At 43.0% G+C, this 26015-nt stretch overlaps 1 protein-coding gene across 1 annotated transcript in view; it reads right to left on the reverse strand.

Moving 5' to 3' along the window:
* Positions 1–755: 755 nt before the first annotated feature.
* The window catches only part of Cfap58 (cilia and flagella associated protein 58), a 114706-nt gene continuing 89446 nt past the window's right edge, over positions 756–26015 (reverse strand). Inside the window, exons 16-20 of the mRNA XM_041661291.1 lie at positions 10961–11080; positions 8567–8700; positions 4405–4504; positions 2205–2256; positions 756–916 (exon numbers count right to left, since the gene is read on the reverse strand). Of these exons, the coding sequence (XP_041517225.1) occupies positions 756–916; positions 2205–2256; positions 4405–4504; positions 8567–8700; positions 10961–11080 (567 nt within the window). The remainder of the gene's footprint in view (positions 917–2204; positions 2257–4404; positions 4505–8566; positions 8701–10960; positions 11081–26015) is intronic.

A 26015-nucleotide genomic window follows, 5' to 3' on the forward strand; every position in this document is an offset into this window, starting at 1 on the left:
AGATATATATTAAGTTATTTTACAATTTTAATATTTAAAAACACACCCCCCCCTCTTTGCTCCAATAGCAGCTAGGTGGCCGTGGAATTGGCTACATTTAATGAAGACATAGTATCCTGTGTTTCAAACCGCCCTGCTTTCGTAATACCGCCCTACACAAAATTCACCGTGCATAATTGTCCTATGGGGATCTTGGTCTAGGCTGAACTTCAAATTCTGAGCTGGTCAGGAAATCAAATGAGAGTTATCCACCCTGGGTAAATTTTTCCAGCAGAATTACCACCATGATTAACGAAATCGCTGCCATCTTTTCCTACGACACACAGCTAACGCCTTCTCTACAACATAACACAGCAGCACACCTGTGCTCTGAGCCATTCGTCAGAAGTAAGCTTGATAAAAATGCAGCTATAGGAGAAGCTGCTGAGAGGTGGTGATCAGTAAATGATGGCCAGGGCGTCTCCGTCATCACGTCTCCCTATTAACAGAGAAGCCAGCCATCACACATCCCCAGCTTCCCAGCTGGAAGTCAGTGGACTCCTCTCTCCAACTCAGAAAACCCTTGTGTTGCTTTACAATGCAGAGCAGATTTGTGGTTCTTAAAGGCACCAAGCCCACTGTGAGCTCACAGTTATTGTTAGTGCTTTGCAAAGGGCAGTGTCTTTAACGATCCATTTATGTGCCGTGGCTATGGTGGAAATACGTGCACCTAAATGGCTATTGCTTCCAGTACTGAGCCTTTGCTATTTCCAGCCTTACGCACTCTTCCACTGGGACATAACACACATCATGTAGTGGAGTCTTATGGAGCTCCCAGAGCCTCTTCTGTCCTGGACATAGGCTCCCTGTTGGCGGTGCAGGCGATCACCCAGGAAGGAGAGGACAGCAGAGGTCACTAGGTCTTTTTCTATGGTGACTGAATGACAACAGAAAATTCCAATTTCTGATGGTAAAAGGCATGCAAAGTCAAGCTCTGTTTGCAGCTTATCTTCAAATTGGTGGGGTTTAAATACTTTTGTTTGTAAATTTATTATGATATATTACTATTTTATATAAGATTTTCTTTTCCCCAAGATTTTAATAATAGTGCATATAAATTTCATAAAGCACACAATGTGGCATTTTACACAATGTGGTAATTATAAACTAATTACCAAATCAAGCTTCATCCAGACGTTTGAATGTCATCCACCCTGTATGAGCATTGTAGAATCACCTTTAGAGTTTGTAAGAATTATGTAGCCGCTTTTCTTCCCCAGACATATTAGTTCTCTCTTCTGTGTATCCACTATACGTGTGCACAAACATACATGTACACATTGCACACTCTATGCCCGGCGGTACTCTAAGCTTATGTGATGCAATTCATCTACACTTCAGAACAACTCACTGTTACGAGTCAGGCTGTGAACCCAGAAGATGGCTTCAGAGTCTTTGCCATCCTGGGATCGATCAAGAATCACAGGTGAACCTCTTATAGAGAGAGCCCTCTCAACAGCTCAGAATGAACTTGCCCTTAGTTATAGTTCAGAAAACGTCTCTGCACAGATGGGAAACCTTAAGGGTTAGCTTTATCTACACAATGTATTGCTCTGAGGGAAAATATCGTTGGTGACTTTTTAGAAATGGAAATGGTTCCACTGTGGTTTTTTTTAAGTGCTTAGCATTAAATATAGAAGACTGTACACCCAAGAAAGGGTTCTACCATTGAGATATAACCAGCCTATCCTTGTCCACATAGAGACAGAATTTGTGATCACCCTCTCTCTGCCTCCCAAGTGCAGGACTTACAGGCATACACCACCTTACCTAACTCTACTGATTCATACAGTCATTTGTTTGTTTTGAAACAAGGTCTTCTGTAGCACAGGCTTAAATCTGACTGGCCTTGTAATCAAAATTGGCCTGAATTCCCAATCCTCTGTCTCTACCACTGCATGCATCACCCATATCTGGCTCCCATTGTGATCTTCTGGATTTAAAATGTTCTTGGTAACTTCTCTAGGAAACATCCCCACTTTCTCCACCCATGTACAGTACTCAAAGGGCTTAGGAGCATACCTCACAATATCACCATGAACACTAAGGTTTCTTTCTACCTGTGACCTTCTTACTCTGGTCCAAATCAGAGAGCAGCATGGGATGACACAAGCTATCCCATGTCCCCTTGATCTCTTAACCATTTCCCCTTCAGCAGTCAATACCTGCTATCCCTTTGTCCAAGGCCTGCCACTGAGCGGCAAGGGCCTGCGTTGCCTACAGGCAGGGAGAACAGAAAGGTCCCTGCAGAACAGCCCTTGGCTGGTGGCTAACAGTGTGAGGCTATAGCCATCCAAGCCCTATCATCCCTCATGGTAAAACTCTGAGCACTAACGAGAGTATATTCTAAGTTCTGCTGCAAACAGAGCTTGACTTTGTATGCCTTCCACGGCCTGCTTCCCCTTGCTATTTCACTTCCGCATCCTCTTACCTACTTTTGTGGAATCACCATGTAGTAAAACACTCTCATGGACTCCTCTGTCATTGGTCAGCTTCTGGGGAGCCTCACCTAAGCGATAGCCCCAGCCTCCGTGGACTCAATTCAGTCCCACCTTCTGGTACCATCTGACCAAGTATCTTGGATGATGATGCTGACCATGGGAATCATGGTCATGAACACAGATGGAACCTTCAAATGTTTCACTTATATTATGTAGTAAGCTTTCTTGTCAGGACTGCCAGCCCACAAATAATGACAGAGAGACTTATTATTAATTATGAAAATGTAGCCTTAGCTTCGGCTTTTTCTAACTAGCTCTTATAACTTAATTAACTTGTTTCTACTAGTCTGCATTCCATCACACGGCTGGGTTACCTTTCCTCTCTCCTGTATGTCTGACTTGTTCCACAGCCTGTTGGCATCTCCTGCACCTAGATTAATCCCTCTGACTTCCTTTTTCTCTCTTCTGGAAGTCCCGCCTGTCCTCTCCTGCCTAGGTATTGGCCATTCAGCTCTTTATTATACCAATCACAGCAACTCATCTTCACAGAGTATACAAATGTCCCACAAGGGGCTCTTGTCTATTCCTGAGATACTTGCTCTTTGGTAATTTAAAAAAAATACAGAAATGAAGTTATTGTAAGAGAGATGGCCAAGGTATTACTGAGTGAACATTGAATAAAGTAACTGTGAACGATGCTCACATAATTGGGGCTTCAACAAAAAGAAAACACAGTGAAATCTGTAACTAGAGGATTTTCTCCTGCCCGCCAGTTCCCAAATAACCACTCTGAAGCCTAATATTAATTGCAAACGGTTTGGCCTATTAGCTCAGGCTTATTATTACCTAGCTCTAACATCTTAAATTAACCCTTTCTATTATATTATATTTTACCACAAGGCTCATGGTTTCTTGCATCACATCTTGCTTCCCCAGTGGCTGCTGGCATCTCTCTAACTCTGCCTTCTTTTTCCCTTTATCTTTGCTTAGATTTCCCGCTTGACTCTATTATGCCCAGCTATTGGCCAAATCAGCTTCTTTATTAACCAATGGTAACAAAAAATATTTACCGCACACAGAGGGGCATCCCACATCAGGATTCTGTGGCTCAAAGTGCTATCTGGCAGCCTGAGAGCCAAACAGATCCTGGTGCTAAACAACTCCATCTTCAAGCACAAGGCTTCTGAAGTACAGCAGCGAATCCTTCCATTTTCAGTCTTGGGTCCTCTGATTCAAATCGTTACATTAAACATTTCTCTCAGTCATTTTAAACTTTAATGACAGGCTCTACCAAAGCAAAGATCAATGTCTCTACAAAGTTTTTTTTTTATGATGAAGTTATTTATTGGCATTTCTCTTCCTACCCCAGGCCTGAAATGGCATCCCACACGGAAACCACTCTTAACATACTCCGTTGAAATCCCACTAGCGTGTCCTGCTTTCATTCCATGACTTGTTAATAAGGAATAATTAAAACAGATTTTCACTAATAAGATGGGAGGGCATGCGCTGCATTTTTCCATATAAAATATTTTTACATACAAAAATCTTCAAGTGCTCAAATATTTCTGATAGAGAAATTAATACCCAAAGCTTCACCCAACCCGAATTTCTAAACCTGTTGCATCTTAAGTCAGTCAGTGGGATTGTAACAAAAGATCAGCTCTATGCCAAGGGCCAGCCTAGTCAAAGAGCTCCAATTACAGTCTGTTAATGTCCATGTGCTTCGGGTACAACATCATCGCTCTTATAAACAAAACATTGATAGTTGTTCACCTCATCCCATTCTGGAAAGCTGGCCACCAGCTTTTCTAGAAATCTATGATCTGAGGGATTTAGAGGGCAATTCTGCCACAAGGCTCCAGAGTAAATTTCCTGAGCTGTTGAGTTTGATCCAACCAGCAACTTCCAGTTACAACTTCACCTTGGATGACTGGTTGAGGGGAAATCCACCCCCAGTAAAGCGAGGGCCAGACTGCTTGGACCCTGAGAAGATGTTGTTCATGGGTATTCTGTCCTTGTTTCTGTAAGAGAAAAGAGATGGTTAGCTTCCCCACCATCCTATTCTTCCTCTAAGTTTCATGCTCTGTAAGTTCCTAGGGAACGCTAGCCACTGAAAGCAGTGGATTAAAGCTTCTGGCTAGAGACGAGGTGGTTGTGGAAATCTAGTTAGGTGTTTTCTGACAACACGCAGACTTAGGGGGCAACAATCAGATATGACATGTATGCCACTACTGGTGGTCAAATATAAACGGAGGACCTCATTACAGCTCAAACGCTGTGGCTCTGATGCCTTCTCACTTGTAATGATCTTCCTGCTTTAAAAATACTTGTTTAGTTCCAAAGATCGGTCAGAAAAGCCTTCCTTCTGGTTCAGATATAATGACTAATTAGTCATTTATCACCTGGGATATTTCCAAATTCCTGTGGAAAGTTAGAAATATTTACTGCATGTAAAGTCTCTTTATCAAACTTGGACATCTGTAAAATAAAAACTCTCCTATAACTCCAAGCACACAGCAGAAATTGCTAGAAATAGTTTAAGATACAAGAAGGACTGGAGAAATAGAAAAAAATAAAGAGGATGGTATTTTGGGTAATAGATAAAAGAAATTTTACTTAAAACAAATCTAACAATGTATTTTTTCATATGGGTCCCTTTTATGCACACATATATGCACATACACACGTACATATACATACATGCACAAATGCACACACACACATACACACACACCTTTCCTGCAGAGACAGCATACTTACACGAGTTCCCTATTTTGAATTATAAAGCACAAAAATTAACAAACTTCTAAGACCAGAATCAAACAGATGTGCTGAATACACATGACTGAGCTCAGAGGAATTAATTCTGACTTTCGGGAAAGAATCTGATTTGCAAACTACAGACAAGCATACGAAGTGGACACTGGAGGAATCCAGTGGGGGGACATGGGCGGAACCAGCGCCTGATGAAAAGTGTGTCTGAGGAAAATGAAAGAATCCAAAAGGCAAAAATGGTATGAGTTGTTATTTTCTAAAGTGTGTGTGTGTGTGTGTGTGTGTGTGTGTGTGTGTGTGAACATCCATCCACAGGGAAAGCTCTGAATTATTCCATTTGGAAAGAACCTGTAGAGCGCTGGTTAATCAACTCAGCTGCTCTTAGTAGAATTGATTTCATTACTGTGAAAAGCCATCCTCCACAAATAGGACATAAGCCCTAGCTTTGAGTGGGTCCAGCAGAGTGGATGCCTTCCCATCCTTTGGCAACTTGTCTCGCCCTGCTCGGTGTTGGATGCAAGCAGCCCTCCCTCCCTCTTCCCTGCACTCCCTTGCCTTAAATAACCTGAATTTTCCTTTCTGAAGGAACTTACGCTTAATTCTTCTGGCTTGGTCTAAGCTGACTAATGGGAATACTGCCTCCTCTACATTATCTGTTTAATGTATTTATAGACCATTATAATGACTCCCCGCAGCCTTCTTCCTTCCAGTCTAAACCATCTCAGCACTTTTGTTCTTGCCTGTGTATATTTTCTTCAGCACCTTCATCTTTTTCGCTGTGCTCCTATGAACCCTTCTGTCTACTGGCTTATGGGTGCCTCAACTGAAAGGAAGCTCCAGTGATGCCAAACCTAGGTCAGAGGGCTGCACGGGAGGAAGCAAAGCACAGGTGAAGGCACAATCTGAACAGGAGCCACACTGACCAACGGACACCTCTACAGTAAAGGAACGGTTCTGCAGCTGGCCACTGTGTGTGGGTACCCAACACTCTAAATGCAGCTAGCGCAACCAATGCTCACAATTTTCATTGACTTAAATTTAAATCAAAGAGTTATTAATTCTATATGGCTGCAGCAGCCATTGAGATGGGCTAAGCCAAGAAGGAGCAGCTCATCCTACTGTATTGCAGTGAACTATGGAGTGGCCAGGAAGGCCACAGAACCTGAGGTTAGGAGCCAGAGAGATGGCTCTGTGTAAAGGGGCTTGCTGCCATGCCTGGTGACCTGAAGTTGACCCCTAGACTTGCATGACAGAAGGAAAGAACTGACTCACAGAAGTTATCCTCTGACCTCCTTGCCAACACCATGGCCACAGTCACACCACACCCAAACCTCTACACATGCATACACACAATAAACAAGCAAACAAACAAAGAAATATGACTTTAAAATTTGTTTTTAAAGAGATTAGGGCAAGCCATGAGCTACAGCAAGAAGTCAGTTGGTTCTAGAAAGATGATGAGCCCTTCAGCCAAGCTAGCTGTTTGGAACGGTGTAAACTATACCACCAGTCTCAAGTGGAGTGTGTGCACCCTCAGAGACAAATGAGATGATTCTCCTGTCACAGAAAGGAGGCTTGGTCAGACTTTTATCTTTGAAACTAAGCATTGTGTTTTACTTATCTCTACAAAATGAGGAGAGCATGCATGCAGACTGCAAATTAAAATATTCTGAAGGTCAATCCGAAATGACTCCAGGGACATTTTTCTTTGTTTAAAAAAGTAGAGGATGGATGAATGGGAGGGAAGGAAAGGATTTCAAGAACCTCTTTTTGTCAGAGTGTGAGCTCAAAAGACTAGATGATCTCAGAGCTCAACACCTCGCTCACAAGGAGCCATCCCTGCTGACATTTCAGCAGCACAGCCTCAAGATAACAGAGGTGGTGTGGACATATCTGCTTGCTCACCGTGAGACCTAGTTTAACCCTAGTGTTTCCACTTCTAAACTCCTTTACCTCGATGGTTTCTCTCGCGCGCGCTCCCTCCCTCCCTCCCTCTCTCTCTTTCTCTCTCTCTGGTTCTGAAACTTCAATGTGACTGAAAACCACCCAGCAAGCTTTAAGTCGCATATTTCTGAGACTGATCCAGATTCCAGGAAATGGGGCTAGGGAACCTGCATGTTTGATCAGTCTCCCCATGGAGTCAGATAGTCACAAGACCCACACGGAAGACTGACTTCTTTAAATCATGGTGGTATTTCACTCCACTGAGAAACTGGCATCTAAATGTGGACCACGGGAATATTCTGATTTACAAGAAGGGCAGATTTTTACTGGCAAATGAATTTGCATCCAGTTACTTTATATGCTGTTTGCTGCTAGCGGATCGTAGGCAGATGCACTCAAACCATATTTCAGCCTGTCCCCGAGATGTCCGTGCAGATGAAATACCAAGTATGACTTTCAACCCGTAATGGGCGTCATTGTGGAATTAGCTGGATTAGTTTTGGCAAGGCCACACAAACAGACCAAGTTTCAAACTTCCCGACCCAACTGGGCTCCTGCCCTGCTCCCTGGGCAGAGGGAGATGACAATAACAAAGCAAAGGGGACGTTTGCTTCCCAGCATTCGGGCACCCAGAACCCAAAATGTCAAGCTCAGCATTTGTGGAAGAGAAGCTGAGACCAGCACCCCACCACAGATAGTCTAGTAAATTGCCAGCAAGGATGATAGAGACAGTCGTGTCTAAAACATGGCATGTGTTCCCAATCACAGCAGTGCGCCTGCATTATGAAGAGACATCAGCCTCACAGAGCCCTGCCCCCTTTGCAAAAGTACTTATGGATTTAACTCTGAATAAGCTTCAGCCCAGAGAAGGCTAGTTACTGAGTCTCATCTGCAGCTATTGCCTGGTTGTTGGCAAAACATGAGGACAGTGTGTGACAGGGTAAGGGGTACCCCCTCTTCCATCTGCCCCATGTTCAATCCATCAGTGAGCAGGGGTTGGTGTATCTCTGTTAGATTCCTAAGGGAAGAGAGATCAATGTCAGATAAGACATCAGTTTCGTTGTGTTATAAACTTTGGTTGTCTGTCTCATGACTCAGTTTACCCTATTGAGATAGGCAGCTCTGAGAAATTCATCAAACATTTTTTTTTTCTTTTGACACGGGGTCTCACTGTGCAGCCCTGGCTGGCCTGGAACTCTCTTTGTGAATCTAGCCTGGCCTTGGACTCCCAGAAATCAGCCTACCTCTTGCCTCCTAAGTGCTAAGATTAAAGCCGCGCGGCACCACTCCCTGCTCCCTCAAATATTTTCTTAAATAATCAGACAGCACGCATAACACGTTCGGAGCATTTGACTGAGTCTTACTTTTGAATGAGTTCTTTGCGTTTCTGAGCCAGGTATTTCTTCTTTAACGTCACCAACTCATTGCCAAGTCTCTCAATCTCGTACTTGTACTCCTGGCTCTGGGATTCATACATATTCAGCTCCGATGACAGAACCTAACGTGGCAAGGGAAGCAGTGTTAGTGCAGGAGGTACAGGAGACAGTATCGTTTTCTGGAACATCTGTTGTAACCTGCTAACAGTCATCCCAGGCACTAACGGTGCAGGCCACTGTCCAGGATTAATAATAGTTCAACAGCACGCTGGCACAGGCTCAGGGCCCATACCTGGATATTAATCAGGCCAAGGACTGATAACTTATAATCCAATGACAAACGTAAATGAAACAGCATGCCGTGCTTACAAGGAGGGCTATGGCAACATTCAAATGGATCCAGATGGGTGGTACGAAGTGTTTCAGAGAATATTATGAGTGGAGACAGAAAGCTCCCAGATACACCATCTAGGCTAGCTCTTAGCCCTTTAAAATATATTCAAAAGAAAATCCCTAGGGAGTGAGATTCTGGAGATTATGGTAAGGAGCAAGATTCTGAGGATTACGGTAGGCACCCCTATGAAAGCATGTTGTCCACCACCACTGACCAGGCTTTCATTTTATGTCTATGCCAGGGAGGTTGTTCTGCTAAACGTCTGTCATCCTTTTCTTTGCCTTCTCCGGACTATTCCCAGGCTCACTCTGTAGCTCAGCAGTGGGACACTTTAGCTCTTAGAAGCAGGGAGTTTGGGCCTGAGTGTACAATGCAAGATCTTAATGCAAAAGAGAGGCTGTAACAAGAAGCCTGACCCCCATTTCTCTCTGCGGCTGGGTTCAGTGAGTGCCAAGGGATATGAGCTGCACTAAGGCAGGGATAGACTCCCCCAAACAGGGCAGAAAGCATAGCCGTACTAAGGTGTGCTCCCTACCAAAATCCAGGCCAAAAAGGCAACCAATAGTTCTCAGGGGCGTGCACTAGCTTTGAAGGTATTTATAAAAGTGAGATGATCCTCCTCCCATTAGTTCTAAGGGGCGTGCACTAGCTTTGAAGGTATTTATAAAAGTGAGATGATCCTCCCCCCCATTTGTCTGCCTCTGGACGCTTTCCTCTTAATTGTTGTAAACATGATTTTGGCCATGTTGGCTGCACTGAAGGACTTGATTTTCGTGTGGAAGAAAACCTGTCCCAGTGGTTTGATTCCTAGGAACAGAGACCCTGTTTTGAGACTCCAGATAAGGGCATTGCTCTGTGGGACTTACTCAGAACATCCCCCATCCCTCTGCTGCAAGATGCTGCATTTTTGTCTGAGCTGAAGGCGAGGGTTTCCTGGGGTAAGGGACTGCTGGACCATAACGCCCCGTGGGGGCCTTTGAGGACTACCCAGAGCCAACTGTGCAGAAGACAAAAGAGGCATATACTTTTCTAATTTATACTCACCCTGAGAAAACAAGAAGAAAAAAATCATTTTGCTTGAAATATTTAATTGTTTCAGGAAATAAAAGAAACCAAAACGATGTGTCTTCTGCAAAATTCAAATCATGTCTCTGGGTACTCATGTGAAATGAACACTCACCGTAATCTGAAAATTAATATTCTAATTCGATTGGCTTCACCCCTCTATTTTACTAAATGATGCAATATTATAATGTCTTGTTGATGAAAATATTAAGCCTACACTAACAGGGTGCCACCTCTTTTATCCCCAGTAGAAGGGACGAGTTATCACCCTTATGGGGCAGGTCGGTGCCAGAAGTTAGATGAGCTGCACAGACCGCCACAGATGTGCGTGAGGGCACAAAAGCTCTCTGGGTTTCTAAAATAGCGACTGCTTGCTCAGGAGATAAAGTTGAAAATACGGTTCGAAGACGGTCAGCTTTTGGAAAAACTTTCAAGGGGCCCACAGAATAAGAAAATTCTCCATGTCTCTGAGCTCAGCTTTTGTGGCACTTGGAAGGGAAAATTATGCCAACAAAAATTTTCCATGGTTTAATTTCCCTTTCATGACTGTTTATGTGATAAGTGGCCATGAGGCAAGGCCCTGGCGACGAGTGGGTGCTTCGCAAGCATTTATTGTGGGTGGAAAGGAATACCAAAAAGCTGTTTTGGTGCAGTAATGGGCTTTGATTTGGCAACAGTGTTTAATGTTCTTTCTGCCATCTGAGCTGTCTGAACCGTTCGTGACTTCCATGTAAACCCTTCCTCCTTTACAGAGTCCATCCTTCCTCAGCTCCTTCCTTAGAGCTCGCTCTCCTCCTTCTGGGATGATTAGAGTCTAATGAACTCTGAGAAAAGCTGGTTGGTGGGAACCGGACTCACTGAGCAGCCCGGAAGCACTCTCAAGGCAACTGTCCTGCCACTTGAGAGCACGGTCTGCCACTTACTTTCAGCTGCTTGGTCCTCTCCCGCAGCGTGTGCCGGTAGATCTGCAGCTGCTCCGCAGCCTCGGGGCCAGGCTGCCGGGCCAGGACGTGCTTCAGTTCCACGTACAGCTTCTCTTTCTCCTGGGGAGAGAGAGGGGAAGTTAGAGCGCCCCTCCAAACAAGGGGAGGGGCTTTCTCCACAGGGCCCCCGGTTCTGGAGCCTTCAAAGCTACTTGGCAGTTGTACGTTCACTCTGGAGCTGTCACACCAGCTCCCGTCACGGACCTAGAATGTGCCCAGCACTTGGGGTCTAGCGACAAGGAACAAGACATGATGAGCACCCTCTCTATCTGGACACATGATCACAGAGCAGTGCCATAGTGGTCCAGAGACTGCTCTCAGAGGAGGTGGGGAAAGGCTTGGGGAAGAAAACCATTTGAATGTCCTCTCTAAATACTACTAGAGACTTTTTCCTACAAAGAGAGAAGAGACTATTTTTAGGCTGAAATCAAGGCGGGATGAGGTGTGGTCCTAAGAGTTCATGTGGTCTCAGGAAAAGTTACCTCACAACAGTGAGGGGACAAGTCAGGAGGAAGAGAGAAGTGCCCACATCATGGCAAGGCTAAGCTCTATTGGGTAGGGCAAGCACATCTTTCCGGTAGTTAAGAGCCAGAAATGAGTGCGCCTGCTGCTGTCTTCAGAGGGAAAAGAACAGGAGGAGGGATAGCCCCAGGGACTCAGGGAAGACAGAAAATATGGAAAGCTGAATCTCGGGTTCCTTAGGAGGAAACACAGGTAGATGTGAAGACAGGTACTCGGGTGGAATCCATGGGCTTTGGTGAGAGATCCAAGTGTGCATGGGAGAAGGGAGGGTCATGGTGATGGAGTGAGCAGAGCAAGGCTGGAAGAGAAAGAGATGTCCCAGAGGCTACACTGAGCCTGGATCCTGGGAGCTGCAAATGCAGCCCAGAATTGGGAAGCCAAAGAACCAGCTGGACCAGGGCACCCAGCTCCCTGAGATAACAAGCATACAGGGGGTGGGTACAGAACAGAGTGAGAAAAAAGGCTGAAGGGGTACAGCTCAGAACCCCTGAAAACAACACAAAGCAGATGCCTTAGAGACAGGAGAGATGGCATGCGAGTCATCAAATGAGAAAACGAGAAGAAACCAGACAGCCTCAAATAACCTGAGCCAAACTGAAGTCAGCCCCAGCTCCCCTCACTCAGGCTGTTGCAGAGACATATGGGAATCAAAAATTACACACATGGGAAAGACACCTCAAGAAACATGAGGATGTGGGCAGAGGGGAGAAAAGGAGACGGTTTAAGGGATGGATGGAAAGCCCAGGAAAATGAGGGCAGGCTCATTATAGGACTGGGAGAAAGGATTTCCCAGGGACAAAACATGCACCAGCTTTTCATAGCTTCTTTCAAACAGTAAACCGTACAGAGCTCTCACTGGCAGCCTGGTGTTTAGTCGAGGGGATGTTTTCAGATCCCTAAACTCAAGGTGCTAGACTTGAACACAGTGTGCTTCAGTATCGCACCCCAGTTCTGCACGCACACGTGTATGGAGCGGGGCTAACGGAACAAGCGTTAATAAAGAAAGGCTCGTGTGTGCCCATTAGTCTCCCAGCACACAATTTCCTGTAGGTAGTTATGCTAACGGGAAGACCAGGGAAGGCATGGGTCCTCAGATTAAGTGAAACATCCAGTCAAATGGAAACTGACTTCTACCTGGAGCTGTTTAACCTCGGTATCGCCGTCCAGTGATCTATTTTTACCAGAGCACGGGAAATCCATTTTTAAAATAGTGAAAATCCATTACCATGACACTGTTACCATTTGGTTTAGGTTTTTCCTTTCCCATGGCCAAATTTGAGAAATTCTATTATAAAAAACCTAGCTCGATCTACAGATGAGTGTTTGCGGCTTCAAAATTAGGTGAATGGAATTAAGTGTCTCAATATCCACATCTACCAAACAAACAAAATCTGAAAATGACAAAGAAACCCTGAAGTCCGTATTAAGAAAAACGCAGACAAATAGAATTAGAGAGAGGTGATTGTTCTTTGTCATGTGACCCCTTCTGTCACACCTTCCAGTATAGTCTTCTCAGTAAATGGATATAGCAAGCAGAGAGACCAGCATCAGGAGGTGAGTTTATTTTCTATAGCCTCTTAACACCTTCTCTGTTGGAAAAATAACACTTCTGACAAGGCTCCAAGATTCAATTTGGAGAGGCTGAGACCTATGCGGAGAGGCCTCTGAAACTGTTTTGTTCATTTCTTTCAGCTCACCCTGCTTTCTTCCACACACAGGGGGATGAAAAGTAAAGAACCCCACAATGATGAAGAGGAAGCAATCTGGCTCAGGATAGCATGATGTCTCAGCTGAAAAGACCATCGGACTCTAAGGACCATGAACTATTTCCCATGTGTAATATTTTTCAATTACCCGTGCCCGGCTGGGAGTCAAGGCACAGAGAAGGAAGTCTGGAAGGAAGCAAATGCCGTTACCTCACTGCAGAGGAGGAAATGTCAAAGTCAATGGGGACTAATAATGTCTGAAGTCCCTCCCCAAGGGTATAGCCATGCTACCCAAGAATCACCTTCACTGTGATTCAGGGGGCTTAAAGATACACTATTGCGTGGGAGCAGGGAACTGGGACCAAACGTTGCTACAAAATTCCAGAAGACTATTTAATGACATCAATAAAAGAATCAAGCTGGAGGTAATTCAGGTCCAAAGCCAGCACAGAGTAAAGGCTTAGGGAGAAGATGACTCAAGCCCTCCATCCCCTCTCCCGCACTGTTTGAGTCGCCCTGCCTACGTACCCACCTTCTGATGCAGAGTGAATGACGCTTAATTCCACCACATCCAGTTTTGTTTCTTAAAGTTCTAAAATGAATCCTAATTGATTTATCCTAAAGAATAGCTGAGCGTGAGATGATGGAGAGACGGCTCAGCGGTTAAGAGCTCCTCTGGAGGAGGGCCCAGGTTCAGCACTCACATGACTGCTTACAACCAATCAGCCCCAGGGAATCCAGGGACGCCTTCTGGGCTCTACTGGTATCGGCCATACACACAGGGCACCTACAAACATACTGGCAAAACAGTCATACACACAGTATAAAAATAAATCTTAAAAGAAGGAAAAGAAAAGCAATTGAACTGAACAGAGAGGGGCCTGCAGGTGTAGAGAAAAGTGAAGGAGTCTCCAGTAAAACCAACTATTCAAACCCTGAGTTCTGAGAATTGAATCACCCACGCTGAGTGACACTTCTGTGTGTCTGTGGTAGGTGGAAGCGAGGCCAAAGGCCACTCTGGTGCTGACACACCAGGGAGTGGGAAGAGTGTGATCATGGAGAAGAGCGATGGGAAGGCATTGGCTGCCGGTTCTCGGTGTATGTGGATTTGTTGGGTCTATACTTACAGAGGAAAACCTGACTGGTGACACCGAGTGACACCTGGGCCTCATTAACATTCCAGCCATGTATATCATACAAATTTGTATTTGGGCAGAACGTGCTGGTAATTTAGATAAATATGGAGGGTTTGATGGATTGACAGTCTTAAGCACGATTGTCTTCCAATTTATTTCTCTCCTAACCCTCTACAAGGTCCAACCAAGCTCTTCAAACATTGTGCAATGGTGTGTATAATAACCCCATTTAGAGACAAAGCATGCAATTCTATTATAAAGAAAATCTATCTTATGCAACAGAGACTCATTAACTGTCCGATGTGTATTGTCTCCATAAGCCAGCAGCAGCAGAACCAGCTGTCTCATAATACATAGCCTGTCCCTCTTCATTAAGCCGCATCCATTTCTCTTTAAACCTAGTCAATTAATTTGTCACTTGGTTAGCAGCTCCATATGTCAATGAAACATCATAAGAAAAATCATAAATACGTTATTTCCTCACCAACAAATGGTTGCACCTTTAGGTTTCCGTTTCTTGTTTATTCAGGGTTTTTATAGTGTGTGTCAACATTACTTGGCAGCAAGCTTTAGTCTTTAAGTTATTTTATGAACAGCCATACTAGAATAAAGCAAGATTATTCATACTAAAAGACTGGCTTTCTCTTTGACTGAGCATATCTTGAGACTAACCACACTGTGTCCATGCTAAAACTGACATTCTCTTCCCTGGTACTCTATCCCCTCTGTGGGCGAGATCACTGGGCATGATTGTAGACTCTCTGGTTGCGAGAGGCTCTACCAAGTTACCGCGGACAGCTGCACAGTAGAGTGTCTAGATCTGCTAGGAGCAGTGTTAAGAAATAATAGAGACGGGGAAGATGGCTTAGCAGTTCCCAGAGCAGATGTGAGAGCCCATCTGTAATTCCAACACTGGGAAGGCTGACCCAGGAAATCCTGAACAAGATGGCTACCTAGACTATCATGAAGGAGTTCTGGTTCAACTGATAGACCCCGCCTTAATGAAGAAAGTGGAGAGCAACCTAGGAAGGTCACCCACTTCAGCCACTTTATGCCCATATATGCCCACATACACTGTGCATACATGTGCCCCCTCATATACATTCAAGCATGCATACACACAGAACACACACTACATATACACAATGAAAAAGAAAAGAATTGAAAAAGAATTTAACTATACTACTAACTTGGTGAACTGGAAACTCCAGAAAACAATCACTTCAGACCTGGGGTGTTTGTAATTTACCTGACAATAAGTTAAAAATCTGGTAATTAGTGAGTGTTAATAAGAGCGAGTGCTGTAGTCGCAATGATTCAGGCGCATAAGAGGTTGAGTTGCCCACAGGACTCCTTTGCCTCCCCAGCCACGGTTTTATAATCACTGTTTATATTCTCTGTCCTTTGCATCTTTGGCTGGAAACAGAAAGTAGTTCACGGTCACCATGTACCTCAGTGCCTCTTCTTCCTCGGCTCGTTTACTCGAAGCTGCAATCAGCTGAGAGGAACTAATTTATTCTGTTCTCATCCAAGTCTGCGCTTGGCAAATGCCAGTGCTTGATTCTGCTCACCCTGGAATCATCCGTTTGCCTGGGCAAGAGTCAAGGATCTCTGCCACCCCCACCTCACTGAACTAGCAGACGCATAAGAAGCAGGCAGCTTTCCTCCTGGCTAGAGATGCGCACTGATCTGCCCCACCAGGGCGAAACCCACCCACGTGGACGCCTCCAAGGACAGATGTGTATGGCTCCTCTTTAATCTAGGCTTACCTGGAAGACTGAAAACACAGTCAATTAAGAAATAAAAATTCTTCAACCACTGTTTCTAAAAACGCCTCTTTCACAGAATATACAGAAACAGAAATGCTGACTTCCTGAACCCTAGTGGGCATCATTTATGACAGAAACAGAAATGCTGACTTCCTGAACCCTAGTGGGCATCATTTATGGTCCTGACTCCCACACGTGAACTTGGTGAGCCTGAGGTCAGAAGCGGGAGAGAGTTCTCCGTCCTTCTCACCTACTCTTGTGTTCCACTCATTTTGGGTGCTCAGAAGTCTTGCCGACTGCAATTATGGTGACGCCTCTATGCACCCCATAGCTTACAGGATTCTTCAGCAGAATTCTTCTTGAACTACCCTAGACCTCTAGATAACATCTTCCGCTGGGCAGAGCTTGCACCCTGCATTCTGGGGCTATGAGGCTCGGCATTGTGAAGTCAACTTTTCCGTGGTGTCTATTTGTGCATAGCTCGGAAAATTACTTGATGCGCAACCTTGATCTCCTCATTAAACGCTTCTAGAGGTTTCTAACAGTCCTGTTTCGATAACATTTTTGAAATTCATATGACTTGTAAATGTATTCGAATTAGCTGGCTCTGACAACCCTAGCTGAATGTGCATGGGCACGCTGATCGTGAGCGTATGGACGTGCGAGGGTTAGTCTCAAGCTGCCTTCTTCCATTAAGTAATGTGTTGACTCTTTAACCGTGTTCTTAAACACAGAAATCCTCATCACACATGACTCCTTTCCAGAATTAAAAGAAAAAGTACTCTTTTCTTTCTTCCTTTCTTTCTTTCTTTTTTCTTCCTCTTGGCTTAAAATGTAGTTTTCTTGGACTTTAGTTCTTTTCCCATACCCCTCACATGCATCCACAATTCTTAATAAGGTACAAAGCTAGATTTAATTTTTAAGCAAATTACATGACACACACACCCCCACGCCAAGAAGGCCAGTCCAGAACACTGCCAAATGTATCTGAGGATGCCTGTTTTCATTAGTAGGAAAATGAATTAGAAGCTTTGCAAACATATTACATTTCTGCATGGCTTTAGAAAAGGAAAAATGATGGCTAGTGTCTCGAGACTTTCTTGTTTCTTGGCTTTATAAGGAAAAGGTCAGCAAAAGTGAGCCTTGGGCCCATCTTGTTTATGATGTCATGAAGTGGCAAGGCCCCCTGGAGGAGGTACGAGATGCTAGAATTGGGGATGAAACAGAATTACATAGCTTCGCTCCCTGTGAGCAGAAAGCTAGTCACTACATCATGGGTCTTGGCTTCGGGTGTGGATGGTTCCGTGTCCTGAGGCACTTGAGAAGTTTGCATGCTCTGCCTTTCACCGCCTTTATAACAATGAGGACAATGTTTCTGATAAAACCAACATAAACTTTCAAAAAGGATCTTTTCGTAAGGGATTTTATTTACAAAATACAAACAAATGTTTGTGAACCTCTGCACAGGGTAGTTAATCTCCTAGACCAGGCTGCTCTTTGTTAGCTGAGGCTGTTTGCCCTAGTCAGCTTTGAAACCTCACTTAGCAATTGCTGTGAGAAATTTGCTATTGAAACACAGCAGTGTTAACTTTTCTTAAAACCACTAAGGAAACAAATCCAGAGAAATCCAAGGCAAGTAAGTATTTATCTATGCAAGATTCACGCAGAGGTAGAAAAGTCTGAAACTGAAGTTTACCAACCAGTAAAGGAAAAGCAAACAGCTCATTATAAAGATTAAGATATCCCAGGTCCCCAAAGACATGGACAGGTTTGGCAGCAGAGGTGACATCTAGTTGGTGAGCCACAGGAGAGACACCAGGTATGTCTTATATATTAGTAACCATAATAACAGAAGTAATCAGAATATTTACATTTATGGGCCAGAAAACACCTTTGCTGTAAAAAAGAAAAAATGAATAGATAAAGCCCTTTGAAGTCAGGCCATTTGAAATGTGTCCATTGCCATCCAGTGGATTAAATTTCTAAAATGTACCCAAATGCTATGCAGGAAAGTTAGCCATTATTGATGCTCTTGTTCAACTGATGGCATCCAGGCTCCTCACCCTCCATAAATGGTGCCCATAGGTCATCATCTTCATAAACCATTTCTGTTTGTTTGCTGCTTGCTTGCTTTTTTGATGGTGATATCTCACATGGTGCCTCCTCTCAGGAATTTTCTTGCTATAAAGCTTGGCATTGAGAAGAGAATTACTGGGTCCCAATAAACACAGCCAGACCATCAGGTTCCAAACACAAAGTAATAGAAAAGGGGGGATCAAAAAGGATTCATGGATGAGGACCAGGTCACCAGGAAGATGAGAACATTTTGGTCCCAAGGCCAATAGTTCTGTCTTTCATGGGGGAAACATTTTGGCAGACTCATCTCATGTTGTGGTTGTTCTTGCTTGTCTGAAAATTTTATACATTCAGGTTGCCACTGACAATTGATAGCAGTTGGGAGAAAAAGACTCAGTCTTCTTAGGGTTGTGGTCCCAGCCCATGCATCAGTAGGCCCCACACCAACGATTAAACGGGTCACACTGAGTGGACGCCATGGCTTTGTTTTGTTTTGTTTTGCTCTTTTAAGCATATAAAGTTGGGAAGGAAAGATGGCTGGGGGGACAAGGGAAAAGTTGAAAGAAAGTGGAGTGTGTTTGAACATGTGGAATGTATTTTAATTCAGTTTAATTGACCATTCAAAAGATTTCCCCTGGGGGCTGTAGAGATGGCCCTGTGATTAAGAGCAATTGCTTTTCCAGAGGACACAAATCTGGACCGCAGCAGCAGAGAAAGATGGTTCGCAACTGATTTGTAAATCCAATTCTAGAATATCCAAACCCTCTCTGGCCTCCAAGGGTACACTGCCCCCCCCATACACACACACACACACACACACACACACACGTAAGATACACAGTGGAACGGGGGGAGGGGGGAGGCGTCATTCTTTTTTAAAGGGATGAAACAGGTATTTGAAGTTATGCCCTGAAACAGTCTCCTGGGTGGGATTCAGCACCCAGAGACAAGCAACAGCTAAAGGGGAAAAGAATGTGATTGAAACACCCCTTTTGCTCTTGTGAGTTTGTTTGTTCTAGCTCCACAGAGTAAACCGGCATGTTGAGACTTTAAGGCAAGCACCTGCTAGTGAATGGCACTTTGGCCCTCTTTTTACTTTGAGAGCTGACCCTCTAATGTGCCCAGGCAGGCCTTAAACTCCAGATCTAACTGTTGCGGGAGGTCCTCCCACTCCTCCAGCCTATAGCCGCTGAGATACCAGCCCATTGGGGCGTGGTCTCTCTCCCTTTAAAAAAGCAGCCACTTCCCTCTCCTCTCTCTCTTCACTTCCTGCTCCACCTGCGACTAGACTCCCTTCCTGATTGCGTAGAGGGCTATTGTCTGGGATGGAGATCTATAAGTTTTTTCCCCTTTAAATAAATACCACCCTATTAATCATAATTCCAAACTGGTGTGGCATTGTTTGTGACTTATGCCTTTTTTTTTAGTTGGCACCCAACGTTTGGTGTTAGGACCTCTCCTTCCCCCGCTTGGCTGCCAGCCATGAGTTAGGCTTGGCCCGAGCCTCCCTTCCTCAGCCGCGGCCTGGGCCTTGTGGCGGCCTTGTTGGCGGCGGCCTTGTGACCTGTGTCTTGTGTGTGGAGCCAGCAGCTTAATATAAATCATCACGCACTGGCTTTTCTTGCTGCAGTTCTTTATATTTTCTCTTTAGACACCTCAGATTGACTTCCAGTCCCCACGCACCCTATCGTCTGCCTCCTCACGTGGATTTAAACTCCACAGGCCTGCGTAGTCTCTGCCCACGTGGTTTGCTCTTTTCTGAGTCGTTTTTAAATCTCCCTTGCAAGCACAGCTCTTAAGTGGCGCGAACCAGAGCACTCGGTTGCTGAAAGCTGCAACCCCTCAGGGTGACTCTGTCACGTGGAGGAATAAGCGGCTTCCAGGTTGCTCTTTTCTACCCCTGGATTCTGGGTTTCTGGTTCTGTCTCTGGAATTGATTTAATTACATTTACTTTGTTGAGAAAGTTGCAGTTTCCAGTTTTTAACATCTACTAAGGCACTAAAAGAGGACCCCGTTTTCATCGCGACTCGGAAACAGTGCCACCTGCTGGATAATAGGTAATATGGCAGTTTTTGTTTCTAACGCAAATTTTACTGCTTTGTTTTCACTAATACAATGGATTAGTAAATTTATATTTACTAATACAATGGATTACATCATACAAGGTTTATATGATTATGGGATACCTTAATTTGCTTGTTACTAGAATTCAGTTTTCTTTTCCATATTCTATCATTAAGGAAGAATATGGCACTCCTAAGAACGATTGAATATTTACGTACTAATAATGGACAGAAGAATATGGCACTCCTAAGAACGATAGAATCTTTACGAACTAATAATGAACAACTAATTGACAGGATTAAAATTATTGAAAATCAGAGGTTATCTGAACAAGTGGATACTATGACAGACAAAATTGACTCCATATCCAAGGGTATTAGAAAGTTACCTGAAAGGGTTCAGGCTGTTGAATTTGACCTTCAGACTTTATCACAAAGTTTTGATAAGGTAACAGACAGAATGTACCTCCAAGATGGGAATCTACATGATATACAAGAAAAGTTTAAGGAGGACATGTTATCTTTGAAGGAAAAAATTAAAGCTTTGGAATCACAGGTGCAGAATGGGGACCAAAAAATTGATACCTCAGTGAAATCACTGGAAATATATACAGGTCAGGAGATTCAGGATTTAAGAGAGACAATGATAAAAAGATTTGAAAAGATTGGAGAAATTATTGCAGCTGGTGAACAGAGTAAGGAGGCACAAGGACAGGATACAATGCCTCCACCAGCTATTAGAACTGGCTTACCCAGGGTTCTAGCAACATACCCTATACTTAATTCTGACAAAGCATCAACTTCTAAAGGCTCAAAGGGAGTCGGAGAAGCTAGATGGACACCGATAGCAATGAATGATCTGAAAGAAATTAAGCAAGCTGTTGTTAATTTTGGCTTGCACAATGCATATGTAAAGGAAATGATAAGGACTTGGGCTTCTAATGCTAGAGCTACCCCCCATGATTTCCATCAGTTAGTGTCTGCAGTTTTAGATAATGGACCTTCCTTGATGTTTGGAATTTATTTCAGAGAAGAATCCAAACATATGGAACAGCAAGGAAGAGCAAAAGGTGTTGAGGTTTCCCAAGATCAAATTCTTGGTGCATGACAATATGCTGATCCACAGGTCCAAGCTCTTTATGATGATGAAGTACTATGTCTATGTCACCAAGCAGCTTTAAATGCTTGGAATAGGATACAAGATCCAGCAAAAAGGGTTGAATCATATACCAGAATTAGGCAGGGACAGAGAGAACCCTTTATTGACTTTTTGCAAAGATTAATTAAGGCTCTGGACATAGGGGTAACAGACCCAGAAGCTAGACGAATACTTCTTGAATCTCTAGCTTTTGAGAATGCAAACATAGAATGCAAAAAGATAATTGGGCCTTTAAAGTCTAGATCAGCACCTACAGATGAATGGATTCAGCATACGATGAATGTTGAGACGTTTAGCTATAATGATGAATCTTGGGTAGGAGAAGAGATTTCCAAAGCAATGAGGAGACATCAAACTGCCAGGTGTTTTAATTGTGGTAAATTAGGACATTTGCAAAGGGATTGCAGGCAAAGAATTTCTAGGAATAATATCTCTTCTGGGAATGACAAAAATAGGAGACCTCGGCCTTCAGGTAAATGTAGGAGATGCGGTAAAGGCCGGCATTGGTCCAATGAATGTAGGTCAACAACAGACAGATGGGGCGATCCGATATCATCGGGAAACTCCTTGGGGAGCCTCTCGCAGGCCCCCAAGCCAACAGTGGCCCAGTCATTCCCAGTCACAGTGGAGAACGTGCCTCACCAAGAAAATTAAAAGCTCCAATTTCTGCTGTAAAAAGTAATACTGGTCTAAATGATGAATTACGTGTGGAGGATGAGTCAAAAAACCCAGTAGGACAGAGTAAACGTATATTTTGGCAGACTTCTATTAATGATCAAAGACCAAAGCTAAGAGTCTGTATAAATGGCTCTTTTATTGAAGGCTTATTAGACACAGGTGCGGATGTAAGTATCATTACCCCAGAATCTTGGCATCCGAATTGGCCTCTTCAAGAGGTAGATGTTCAGTTCCTGGGAATTTGAACCCTATCTCGTATAAAACAAAGCACAAGATGGGTTGAATGCATAGGGCCCGAAGGGCAAATAGGAAGACTAAGGCCATATATAGCCAATATTGCCATAAATTTATGGGGCCGTGACCTGCTACAGCAATGGAATACCCAGATTAACATTCCTGTAGTTACAGGAACTCATAATTTTGGGAAGGATATGATGAGGTATTATAGAAAATGGTCACCAGCCATTCAGGCTGTACAAGAACATACAGCAAATACCAAACCTTTAGAGGTACCAACAGCCCTACCTTTAAAATGGCTAACTGAGAAGCCAATATGGATCAAACAGTGGCCTCTAGCTGAAGATAAACTACAGGCATTGGAACAGCTGGTGCAAGAACAACTAGATGCTCACCATATTGAAGAATCAACCAGCCCTTGGAATTCTCCTGTGTTTGTTGATAAAAAGAAATCTGGTAAATGGAGAATGGTGACAGATCTAAGAGCTGTCAACAAAGTAATTCAACCTATGGGCCCACTACAATCTGGAATTCCTTTGCCTTCTCTGTTACCAAAAGGATGGCCTCTTATAGTTATTGATTTGAAAGATTGTTTTTTCACTACACCGTTACAAGAAAAGAATAGAGAAAAATTTGCCTTCACAGTGCCTACTTATAATAATTCTCAGCCTAATAGGAGATATCAATGGACTGTCCTCCCACAGGTATGCTCAATAGTCCTACATTGTGTCAATATTTTGTAAGTAAGCCATTGGAAATAATTCGTAAACAATTCCCCAAGTCCATAATTTATCATTACATGGATGACATCTTGTTATCTGATTCAAATAAAGATACTTTAGAAAGGATGTTTGAAGTAAAGAAAGTCTTGCCTAGGTGGGGATTACAAATTGCCCCTGAAAAGATTCAAAGAGGAAATTATATTAATTACCTAGGTTACAGAATAGGGTTAGATAAAATTAAAACGCAAAAGGCACTAATTAGGAGAGACCAGTTAAAGACTCTTAATGACTTCCAAAGATCGTTAGGAGACATTTCCAGTCTACGACCAGCTGTTGGGATAACACCTGATCTAATAGTTCATTTAAACAAAACCTTAGATGGTGATAAAGATTTGAATAGTCCAAGAAAACTGACAGCTGAAGCAGATAAGGAACTGACAATGACTGAGGGAAAATTACAGGAGGCACATGTGGATAGGGTGAACCCAAATCTTAGCTGCATCCTAGTCATATTGCCTTCCAGAATTTCTCCTACAGGGATTCTAATGCAGAGGGAAGATATTATTTTAGAGTGGATATTTATACCTAATAAACCAAGTAAAAAATTAAAAACTTATGTGGAAAAAGTCTCTGAATTAATTATAAAAGGTAAGTTGAGACTTCGTCAACTAGCAGGTATAGACCCAGCAGAAATTATAGTGCCTTTTACTACTGAAGAAATAAAAAAGTTATGGGAAGACAATGAACCATGGCAAAGAGCTTATGCTAATTTTTTGGGAGAAATGAATAGCAACTATCCAAAAAGTGGTAGACTTAACCTCATAAAAAGAACTTCTTGGATTCTTCCTAAAATTGTACGTGATGCTCCAATAACTGGAGCCCGTACGTTCTATACTGATGCAAATAAATCAGGGAAAGCAGGTTACAAGTCAGATGAATTGAGTAAGGTGGAACAAAGCCCTTATAATTCTGTCCAGAAGGCAGAATTATATGCCATTCTTATGGTGCTAAGGGATTTTAAAGAACCTCTTAATATAGTTACAGATTCACAATATGCAGAAAGAGTTATCTTGCATATTGAAACTGCTGAATTTATACCAGATGACACAGAGTTGACTTCATTATTTATCCAGGTACAAGACATAATCAGGAACAGGCTTTGTCCGATGTACATAACACACATTCGGTCCCATACAGGTCTGCCTGATCCTCTAGCCCAAGGCAACACTAAGATTGATCAATTATTGATTGAAAGTGTGTTGCAGGCCTCAGAATTTCATAAGAAGCATCATGTCAATAGTAAAGGCCTAAAGAAAGAATTTTCCATTACTTGGCAACAAGCTAAGGACATTATAAAGAGATGTCCTACTTGTTCTTTCTATAATCAAACACCATTGCCTGCAGGCAGTAACCCAAAGGGTACTAAGAGAAATGAAACCTGGCAGATGGATGTGTTCCACTTTATGGAATTTGGTAAATTAAAATATGTACACCATACCATAGACACGTATTCAGGTTTTCAATGGGCTACTGCCCTGAGCTCAGAAAAGGCTGACTCAGTAATCACACATTTATTGGAAGTTATGGCCATCATGGGTATACCTGCACAAATAAAGACAGATAATGGTCCAGCATATGTATCTAAGAAAATGAAACGCTTTTTTTGATTATTATAATATAAAACACATTACAGGTATACCAAATAATCCTACAGGTCAGGCAGTTATAGAAAGATCAAATTGTACTATAAAGGATATGCTGAACAAACAGAAAGGGACCGAAAATACCCCCAGAAATAGATTACATAATGCTTTATTAACCTTGAATTTTCTTAATGCTAATGAGAAGGGAACGACAGCAGCAGAAAGACATTGGATAATGGAAAAGTCTGCTGAACTAAATCAACTGATTTATTTCAAAGATGTGCTGACCTCTCAGTGGAAGCCAGGAGATGTGCTACGTTGGGGAAGGGGTTTTGCTCTTGTTTCCACAGGAGAAGAAAAATCGTGGATACCATCAAAATTAATAAAGTTTCAATTTGAAGAGGAGAAACCTCTTGGAAAGGAGAAATGACAACTTATCCACAATGATGATATTCATACAGGTGGTAAGAAAAACATAAAATGGGGGCAGGGTTCTGTTCTTATCTCCACAGGAAAACACTCATCTTTGAAAAATTCAAGGGACCCTGGATGTTTGGATACTGACAGATGGAAAAATACCTGCCCAATAGGAAATATCAAGAAAACTGAATGAGTTGTGTAAGTAAAATATATTAAACCATATTTCTAAATTTACAAAGCTGGTTTTGAAGTTGGACTCTGGTTCAGTCCCTCTCCAATTCCAAGCCTGTTAGTAAGAGAAAAACCCAGAGTTTCTGGAGTTTCTGTCTCATGTCAAGAGCCATGATGTGGGACAGAAAGAAATATGAGTTTAGAAAACATCTTTGCTTTTCTTCATATCTATCATACTTTTCATTGAATATATCTATCATGTCTTTCATTGAATATATATATATATATATGTCTATATGATTAATGTTTAAGTTTTTCATAATGAACAATGAGTTTTTCCTGAAGTGACATTTGAAGTTTCCAGGAAGAAGATGGGGCCCCATAACAACAACTCCACCTGGTTGATATGACGTCATGATACTGATAGTGCTACTACAAGACCTGCTTTGGGTACCAGATGCACAAGACAGTTCCAACTTGGTTAGCTGAAATGGTGCACATCTTATACAACATTTTGGCCAGACCTGCACAAAATACTCAGAGACTATTGGCAATTTTAAAAGACATTGATCTTGAAATTTAACCATCATTTCACTTTCACAGGATCCCCCAGAAAGAACGTCGCCCCCATGACAGCTGGAAGTAATTCTAGAGGACGATGTCCCCTCTCCCAGTAAAGTTTGCCCTTGGGT

Source organism: Microtus oregoni, unplaced genomic scaffold, assembly GCF_018167655.1.
Source record: "Microtus oregoni isolate MIOR12 unplaced genomic scaffold, Mior012 000012F_ref0000307, whole genome shotgun sequence".
In the NCBI taxonomy this organism is placed as follows: Eukaryota; Metazoa; Chordata; class Mammalia; order Rodentia; family Cricetidae; genus Microtus; species Microtus oregoni.